General features: G+C 48.1%; 1 protein-coding gene across 2 annotated transcripts in view; it reads right to left on the minus strand.

Moving 5' to 3' along the window:
- The window catches only part of tsnare1 (T-SNARE Domain Containing 1), a gene marked incomplete at both ends in the record, with an annotated part of 38,480 nt that overhangs the window by 20,461 nt on the left and 7,836 nt on the right, over positions 1-10,183 (minus strand). Inside the window, 3 exons of one of the 2 annotated variants that reach the window (XM_084472352.1) lie at positions 3,234-3,287; positions 3,663-3,737; positions 3,877-3,967. In XM_084472352.1, the coding sequence (XP_084328478.1) occupies positions 3,234-3,287; positions 3,663-3,737; positions 3,877-3,967 (220 nt within the window). Of the gene's footprint in view, positions 1-3,221; positions 3,288-3,662; positions 3,738-3,876; positions 3,968-10,183 lie in introns of both variants that reach the window. The other variant, XM_084472351.1, reaches the window with a different exon arrangement.

Consider the following 10,183-nt stretch of genomic DNA (forward strand, 5'->3'; position numbering starts at 1 on the left):
CATGTAGACCGAATGGGCATACTCCCAGGCCCCCTCAGGATCCTTGCGAGAGTGAAGAGCTGGTCCGTAGTTCCACGTCCAGGGCGGAAACCGCATTGTTCCTCTTCAATCTGAGGTTTGACAATCGGCTAAACCCTCCTTTCCAGCACCTTAGAGTAGACTTTCCCAGGGAGGCTGAGAAGTGTGATACTCCGGTAATTGGAACACACTCTCTGGTCCCCCTTTTTGAACAGGGGAACCACCACCCCGGTTTGCCACTCCTTTGGCACTGTACCAGACTCCCACGCAATGTTGAATAGGTGTGTCAACCATGACAGCCCCTCAACACCCAGAGCTTTTAGCATTTCTGGCTGGATCTCATCAATCCCTGGGGCTTTGCCACTGCGGAGATGTTTAACTACCTCAGTGACTTCCACCAGGGAAATTGATGATGAACCACCATCAACCTCGAGCTCTCCCTCCATCATAGAGGGCGTGTTAGTTGGATTCAGGAGTTCCTCAAAGTGTTCCTTCCAACGTTCGACTACCTCCTCAGTTGAGGTCAACAGAGTCCCACAGCTTGGATGTTTCCCCGTTTCCCCCTTCTGAGGTGTCGGATGGTCTTCCAGAAACACTTTGGTGCCGACCGAAAGTCCTTCTCCATCGCCTCTTTGAACTTCTCCCACACCCACTGCTTAGCCTCTGACACGGCAGCGGCTGCAGCCCTTCGAGCCCGCCGGTACCCTGCAACTGCGTCAGGAGTCCTCCGGGATAACATACCCCGGAAGGCCTCCTTCTTCAGTCGGACGGCTTCCCTGACCACCGGTGTCCACCACGGTGTCCGAGGGTTACCTCCCCATGAGGAACCTAAGACCCTGAGGCCACAGCTCACCGCCGCAGCTTCAGCAATGAAGGCTTTGAACACCGCCCACTCCGGCTCAATGCCCCCAACCTCCACAGGAATGCTAGAAAAGCTCAGCCGGAGGTGTGAGTTGAAGATCTCTAGGACGGGGGCCTCCTCCAGACGTTCCCAATTCACCCGCACTACCTGTTTGGGCTTACCAGGTCTGTCCAGAATCTTCCCCCATTCCCTGATCCAAGTCACCACCAGATGGTGGTCAGTTGACAGTTCCGCCCCTCTCTTCACCCGAGTGTCCAAAACATAAGGCCTCAGATCAGCTGACACGATCACAAAATCGATCATCGATCTTCGGCCTAGGGTACTCTGGTACCAGGTACACTTATGAGCACTCTTATGTTCAAACATGGTGTTCGTTATGGACAATCCATGACTAGCACAGAAGTCCAGTAACAAACGACCACTCGGGTTTAGATCAGGGAGGCCGTTCCTCCCCACCACACCTCTCCAGGTGCCTCCGTCATTGCCCACGTGGGCGTTCAAGTCTCCCAGCAGAACTACAGAGTCCCCTACTGGAGCCTCATACAGGAATCCATTCAGGGTCTCCAAGAAGGCCGAGTACTCTGAACTGCTGTTCGGTGCATACACACAAACAACAGTCAGAGTTTTCCCCCCCACCACCCTTAGGCATTGGGAGGCGACCCTCTCGTCCACCAGGGTAAACTCCAACACCGCAGCGCTCAGCCGGGGATTTATGAGTATCCCCACACCCGCCCGGCACCTCACGCCCTGGGCAACTCCGGAGAAGAATAGAGTCCAACCCCTATCCAGGAGTACGGTACCAGAGCTGAGACTGTGCGTAGAGGTAAGCCCCACCAGATCTAACTGGTAGCGCTCCACCTCCCTCACAAGCTCCGGTTCCTTTCCCCACAGTGAGGTGACGTTCCATGTCCCCAGAGCCAGCTTCTGCCGCTCGGGTCTGGTCCGTCGGGACCCCTGACTTTCACTGCCACCCATGTGGCAGCGCACCCGACCCCAGCAGGTCTCCCTGCAGGTGGTGGGCCCACAGGACGAAGGGGGGGGGGGGGGCACGTAGCTTGTTCGGGCTGTGCCCGGCCGGGCTCTGTGGCAAACCTGGCCACCAGGCGCTTGGGGCCCCGGGCTTCCTCTGGGCAGGGTCTCTCCTCCTCTATTTTGTTTGTTCATGGGGTCTTGGTGAACCATTCTTAGTCTGGCCCCTCACCTGAGACCACTCTGCCATGGGAGACCCTACCAGGAGCACATGACTCCAGACAGCCCTCAGGTTCACAGGGACATGCAAACCTCTCCACCACGATAAGGTAACGGTTCAAGGAGAGGATTCGTAGTACTAGAAATAGTAAATAAAGCCTTGTGTATCCACTGACCTGGCGGTATGTTCTCAAGTGTGTGTACTTTCACAATGGTCTGCATGTACGGCAATTTATCATAAGATTAACTAAGCTAAACAAAGTAGACACTCTTTGTCTAACATTCACAGAAGCAGTGCCTTGTGACTTTAACATGGAGGAGATCTATGCGGAGGCCAAAGGGAATCTTAATAGGACTCTTCTAGTGATTGTGATCTGAACAAGTAAACAGTGCCATTTCCAGCCCTGGGAGTCCGGGAACAAACCGTGTTTTATTTGATCATGGAGCCAGCGGTACCTTCTAGAGAAAGCAGAAGTACCTTTTGAGGTTTTATGACCTGCAGTCCTTCTGGTTAACAATAAGAACTTCAAAGTAAGAGAAACAGGCAGAGCTGAAATACTTCATTTGCATAACATTTGCTGAAACACGTCACCGCAAGAACATTCTTTTATTTCCTACTGAATGGAGGCTGTGTGGACGCGTGTGACTGGAAATTCAAAGCCAACTGCAATGTAGCTGGAAGGGAAATCTATGTTTTGTGTTTTTTAATGAATGGAAACCAGACCTGAATGATTTTTATTTATGTTTGTGAACACCAAGGCGGATTTCTGAAGCAAGGCCCCTTAAACATTATGCTGGAGGAATTCAGTACTACTTCAGTACTGTCCAAGCAGTGTTATAACTCAAAATTCAACTCAAGTCATTTAAATGCAGCATTGCATTAATGGGAAATAAAATTAGCTTCATTGTTTACATGGACTTCACTCATTCACACATTTTTTATATATATGCAGTATATATAATATATATGGCTGTTATTATGCAAATTATTTAACAAAGAACCAGCTCTCTTCAGACAGTGAAGGCGTCTATTGTCATTGGAGGAAGAGAACAAAATAACAGAGGAAGAAAAGTCAAAAGAGAGGAGAAATAAGAGGGAGCAGGGCCATCGTACCAAGTGGAGAGATAGAGGTTCAGAGAGTGGGCTGGCTACAAGTCGCCTCACCTTATTTTCCTTCTGTGCCGGGGGAAGTAAGGCTCTTGTGCGGTCTGCGATTTTCTGAAAGAGCAAGACAAATAATAGCTTGGGATTTACTTTTCAAGTTCATTTTTCAAATTCAATAAAATTAATAGAATGAAGGGAACAAAAAAAACGACACCACTACATTAAGGTATAAAGTAGGAAGTTACAATGAGGGAACACTGAAGAAGAAAGATGGGACAATGTATCAAGTAATAAACTATGACTACTATTTAAATACGATTATGACCACTATTACTACTAATTAAATACAATGCGTCATCCTCAAACCTCTTGAATACAGAGATGAGCCTCTCCCCATTTGACATTTGACAACATTATAGATGACTTCAGATGGACAAGTGGTATAAGCGCCATTTAAACAGCAGGGCCAAGCAAGAGGGAAGAGGTGACCTTCTGCAGGTCGGCATAGCGCTGGACCGACTCCGACAGCTCAGTCTTTAACCGGGTGAGGCGAAGGCGATCCTGCTGCATTACAGAACAACACAACACCATGTCAGGGTTTACATTGCTTTTCAAATGGAACGTCTGTTTGTATTTGTTTTTCTTTCATCGAAATAAAGAGTCAAAGTCAAAGTCAAAGCCACAGAATTAATCCACAGCCTACCCGTGAAGAGCTGCTGATGATGTCAGAGAGCTGCTTGATGAGTTGACTCGTACTCGTGATGACTTTGTTGGTCTGCTGCTGTGTGGCGTGGCTGAAAGAAACACACACACACCCACATTCAAATGGTGAGGAGAGAGATGCAGAGAGAGGGAGAGAGACTAAGAGGGAGAATGAGGGAGAGAGTGAAGGTCAGAACATCAGTGAGTGGTGAGTATAGGTACATAGACGGCCAAAAGACTTTAGATTGAGACAATGAATGACAAAGAACGTGAAAGAGAGAGAGAGAGAGAGAGAGAGAGAGAGAGAGAGAGAGAGAGAGAGAGAGAGAGAGAGAGAGAGAGAGAGAGAGAGAGAGAGATGAGAGAGAGAGAGAGAGAGAGAGAGAGAGAGAGAGATGGAGAGAGAGAGAGAGATCAATTACTGGCTTAGAATTGAAGAAGAAGTGAATGAGAGAGCGGCTGAGAGGCAGAGAGAGGGAGATGAATGACGGACCTAGACAATGGGTGAGAATGAGTAAAAGAGATAAAAAACAGAGAGAGAGAGCGAGAGAGAGGCGATGAATGAACGACTTAGAGGATGATATATAGAGGAAATGACACAGTGTAAGTGAGCGAGAGAAACCCCATTGGAATAATAATATCAAGTGTTGAGTTTATAAGGTGGAAGGGGGGCACAGGGACGAGGGGAATTGTAAAATCCATGAACATCTTCTCTGAACTGATCCGCTTTGATCTATGGGAGCAGGGCTGAGACAAGGTTCTGTTTTAGAGGGGCTGCCCGGTAAGATGTTCACGTGAATCAATTAAGTGAAGCCCTTTTAGCCAAAAGCTGTGGGACGTGACGTGTGGTGACAGGCAGAGTCTGGATCAGATAACCGGCAGATCACGTACAGAATGACCATCAGACCCTTGTCTACCACGTTGGGCAGTGTGAATCCCACCGTCCCCTGCCCCTGAGTTCCCGTTCCGGGTCTCTCCGTGGATCGGACTGACCTTGCGCCCCGTTGAAAGCCTTTACCAAAAATGTGAAAATGCTAGCACCAATCAGCGCGGAGGCGGGACTTTCTCGACCGTATATAGAAGACTCAGGAGAGTTGCACAGTAAGATCCTGAATCAATGCAAACATCCTGTAACCTTGGCTAATGAATGCTTTGTTTTGCCATGTCTTGAATGAGAAACACTGTGGCAGTTTCAAACACAACAATGTTTCCCGATTAAATTAGAAGAAAAAAAAAGAACACGAATAATTACAAAACATTGACCAAAAAAACATTACAACATAATAACTAACGTTCCAATGTGCCTATCCTTCCAAAATGGTGGCCTTCCTGCGATTTAACATCCCTTTGTGCCCTGTCACTGCCCAGCCAAGTCCGAATGATATTCATAGCGAAAGGCAAACGTGAATATCAGGATGGTCTCACGAGGCTAGGTTACATGTATTATTTAATACATTTAAGGTTGACCTTGACCGCAAACTCACCCCAAACTGCTGACAAAATAAAAAAGGTTTTCCGGGGAAGTGACAGATTTGAATTAGAAGGTCAATTCCTACTGGAACCAGACTCGACCTCTCCGACTGATGGTTGACCGCCTGAGAGGTGTACAGAGAATCCAATAGAAGCGTTGTGACCGGGTGCTGGTGCGTTCAAGGCCTGGCTGACAAGCCGGCTGTTCTGTCCTTAAGAAAATCTGTGGATGTTTGTACTGTATACAACCATGAGACAAGTGTAACATATCAGAAATAATGTACTGGCCAACGTAAAGTATGCACACACACACACACACACACACACACACACACACACACACACACACACACACACACACACTAATAGTCTGTGTATGTGTTTGTGTGTACCTGTGTTCTGTGTGTGTGTGTGTGTGTGTGTGTGTGTGTGTGTGTGTGTGTGTTTGTGATAGAGAGAGAGAGAGAGAGTGTGTATGTCTGTCTCTCTGTGTGTGTGTGTGTGTGTGTGTGTGTGTGTGTGTGTGTGTGTGTGTGTGTTTGTGTTTGTGTGTCAGGACTTGAAAAATAGGTTTTTAATCTGAATGGGACTTTCCTGGTTAAATGAAGGTTAAATAAAATACAATGTGTGTGTGTGTGTGTGTGTGTGTGTGTGTGTGTGTGTGTGTGTGTATTGGAACAAGATGGTTTCAAGGGGTGCTTCAACCAATCACTGAGATGAAGTTGCTGACCAATCCAAAAGCAGAAAAAACAATTTAAAAATTACCTACATTAGAAACACCTGGGACCAATTGTAGCTCATCAATCATTAAAATGATGCATTTCCTGGCATGTGATTACATTTTTTAGTTACTTACTTTAGTAAATACTGAATTAAGTAGAATGAAATGTGAGCAAGAATAGCACTTTATGGGTTGCGTACGTCGGGTCGGGGGCAGCAGTGGCTCAGAAGTTTGTCAACTGGAAGTTTGTTGGTTCCATCCCCCTGGCTCCTCATATCCAAGCGTTGAGGTGCCCTTGAGAAACTTATCTAACCCTAACTTTTCCCAAACCAGCTGGCTGTTGTGATTGGGTTGAATGTGAGGCACAAATTGTAAAGGCCTGTTAGCGGCCGCTGGTTAGAAAAGCTTTATCAATGCAGTCCATTGACCATCTGTGTGCCTAGTCATCATTCATAGTAGCTTCACAAATAACATTAACAAAAAATGCCAACATTTACTTTACATAACTCTTCAGAATGTGAAACAGTTGGAAATGTTTGATTCAGGTGAAGGGACAAGGGCGGCATTGTTCAATGGGTTCCTTATTGCTGATATCCCCAATGCTACAATATGTTAATGTGTCTGTAGACGTCAATTGAAGCCAGTGGCGGAATAAGAACATTGTGGCTCTGGGTCATTTCACTGGCAACTTGGTGATAACGTGGGATTATGCCTTACACAATTGTTGTGACTGATTTGCCAGTAGGAGAGTGTCACACTGAGAAACTCACTTTGCACACACAAACACACACACATCCACATGCGCGTGTACACCATCTTACCCAAACACGCACACCATACACAACACACACACACCATTCACCATACACAAGGATTAGCGCTAAACCTCCGCCTGATGTGTCATCATTTAGCTCGGAAGCAGGAGCCGACTTCTCAGACTTGCAAAGGATTATTTTTAAATCGTGGCAAGCTAATACAACATCGTGTTACAGTAAATATATATATTAATATGTATTTAATATATACCATGTATACAAAGATTTGGGCACATCTTCAACAATTCACACCAGAAAAATAGACGCAAGCTACAAGAAGCGGGAAGAAAGTTTGCTTTTTCCTCGCCTCCAGCGAGGGAAAAAAAAGAGAAAGCTGATTACTGCCAGAAGTGCTATAAATAAAAGGATCTCCGCAGAGTCCTCTCTCCTGCTCTTTGACGAGCAGCCGCGGTTCGCGCATGAGTCACCTGGTGCCACGCCCACCCTCATATGCATATATCGCTCAGAGAATCTCTTGGTTTCACCCACGCGCTGTGGCTCTCGCCCGAGACCGGAGACCGGAGATGCGGCGGCCCTCCCCTCCACCGCCGCCCCCACCTTCTGCAGAGGAAGCCCGGAAACATCGTTCTTACTTAAATATTACAATTCAGTCATACGGTGAATCACAACGTGCCCTCGGTCCGCCTGGCCCCGGAACATCGCGGTTTGGTATTCCTCAGAGGGATCCTTAACCGGCCCCATGCGGAGAGGGCGGCTGAGTCACACAGGGAGAGTTGGTGGGTGGGTGGGAGGGTGGGGGGGGGGGGGGGGAGAGAGAGAGAGAAGGAGAGAGAGAGAGAGCGAGAGAGAGAGAGCGAGAGAGAAGGAGAGAGGGAGAGAGAGAGAGAGAGAAGGAGAGAGGGAGAGAGAGAGAGAGAGAGAGAGAGAGAGAGAGAGAGAGAGAGAGAGAGAGAGAGAGAGAGAGAGAGATGAAGAAAGGGAGAGGAAGGGAAAGGAGAACGGCAAGAGAAAGCGGAGAAGAGAGAGAGTAGAAGGGAGGTAGAGGGAGAGGGCAGCATCTGGCGACGGGGAAGGCGTGAAGGACGCAAGGTGTGAAGGTGCAAAGGTTCTCGTGTGTGTGTGTGTGTGTGTGTGTGTGTGTGTGTGTGTGTGTGTGTGTGTGTGTGTGTGTGTGTGTGTGTGTGTGTGTGTGTGTGTGTGTGTGTGCGTGCGTGCGTGCGTGCGTGCGTGCGTGTGTGCATGCGTGCATGATTTTGTGTGTGTGTGTCATGTACGGAGGTGGAGAACAGGTAACGTGTGTGTGTGTGTGTGTGTGGTGAGAGCAGAGCTGTTTGCTCCCTGGCTCTGATAAGGATTAAGCAGCGGCCGCTGGTCCCCTTTCATTCACAGTGAAGTCCAACACCCGCGCTGACGTGTCGTGCAGAATTATGTGGCCTAGCGGTAAGCCTGACCTGGAAAAGCCAGAGACTCCCCATGTCACCGCACACACCGGCACGGAACCTTTTGTTTTGGACATCCACGTGCACAGGAAACCATTGTACACACACACACACACACACACACATGCAAACACACACACAAACACACGCACAGGTGCTTCATGCATTTACAAGAGACGAGAGAGAGAGAGAGAGAGAGAGACACACACACAGATAGACAGAGAGACACAGATAGACAGAGAGACAGAGAGAGAGAGAGAGATAGGCAAAGAAAGAAAGAAAGAGAAAGACAGAAAGAGAAGCAGAGAGAGACAGAGAATAGCTGACTATCCGAGTGTAACAGGTGAGAAGGAGAGGACGAGGATGTCGACAGTAAAAGGAGGGGAGAGAGACATCTCTGTGGCACTTCCCCCTTCTGTTCGCAGGAGTGTTTACAACAGGAGCAGTCAGGCTTGCTATGGTGTGGTGTGGTGTAGTGGTGCTCTCATTGTTTTACACAAGACAAAACAACAACAAAACAACCAAGACCATAATCATTAGATAAAAGACCACCAGGGTTTTCCAGTTGCAAGTTTGAGCCTAAAGCTAAAGGAAAGTTTATCAGTAGCACATATTCTCCCATAGCAACTACCAAGATGCCCTTGAGCACAGATTTGCCCATCCAACAACACATTTATTTCAATGTGCCCTGGATTCTACCTCGACCGGGCAGGCATGCAAACTCAATCTGCATATTCAAAAGGGGTTATAAGCAGTACTCAGCGTCTGATGACCATTTCCGTTCATCCCCACTACCTGTGTAAGGGAAGTAAAGCGATTTGGGAAGATATCCAACAATAATGTGGAAATGATCAAATATTTCTCCAACAGTAATAAAATAAAGGTTCATAGACCTTACACACATCCGGTTTGATCATCATCATCATTTTATGATGCCATCCAATTTCATCATCCCCATTTGGTTCAGTACATCATGTCACATGCTCGTTAACAATCTAGCCACATCATCTACACCTGCATCTATATTTCTATGAATATCAATACGGGGGTTGTGAGGTGTGAGCGTGCCCCCTGCCTCGAGGCCCATGAGGGTCCAGGCGAGCAGAAGGTGTGCCGTCTGGCCCTGGCAGAGCCTTCGGCGGCGTCAGCCAGGGCCCCCTCTCAGTCTGTCAGGGACACTTCCCCCCCCCCCACCGCCCCCGCCCCCCAAACACGCATCTTGTCCTCTGGCGCCGGCTGCGGACGGAGCGCCACAGAAGGCCTAATGCGCTAACAAAACACAATGACACCGGGAGCGCGCTCGCCATTAATCCACTTAGACTCCTTGCCGCGTGCATTTCCGCGATTACGCCGTTGTGCGAGTGTCGGGGTCGGGTCAAACCGCATTAACCGCCGCTCGCTTGAGGTTCCGCCGGGAGGCAGGAGGCGGCGCACGCAGATGGCGGTTTTGACATTCCCACCTGAGGCTCTATCATACGTGAGGTTGTCACTCTCATGTGAGACGTGACGAATCTGAACGAATGCTCGCTGCTTTGCGCTGAGGAACATTGAGAAAGTCTCCCATGTGTTTGATTAATGTGGTGCCATATGTTACTGATGTCGCGGGTACAAGGAGATTCACAATAGTTAAACGATGTATTATATGGGGGGTGGGGGGGCGGGGGGTGGTCCAGCTGCTACAATACAGCTGTATTGATGAGGAAGTAAAGAAACCAGGAGTGAACACTACTAAGCAGGGTCATGATGTGTTTCCCCGGCAATCCAAAATATAAAAATAATAGTCGCAAGAATTGATGACATGCCAGGCAAGGCACTGGAATGTAATGCATTTTAAATAGATGCAATCATCGAAGATTGGCCACTTTGTCACCAGCATGGAATTTGGTAATTGCCGGAAGCTCA

The sequence above is a fragment of the Micromesistius poutassou genome (genome assembly GCF_964030765.1).
Source record: "Micromesistius poutassou genome assembly, chromosome: 8".
Classification (NCBI taxonomy): Eukaryota; Metazoa; Chordata; class Actinopteri; order Gadiformes; family Gadidae; genus Micromesistius; species Micromesistius poutassou.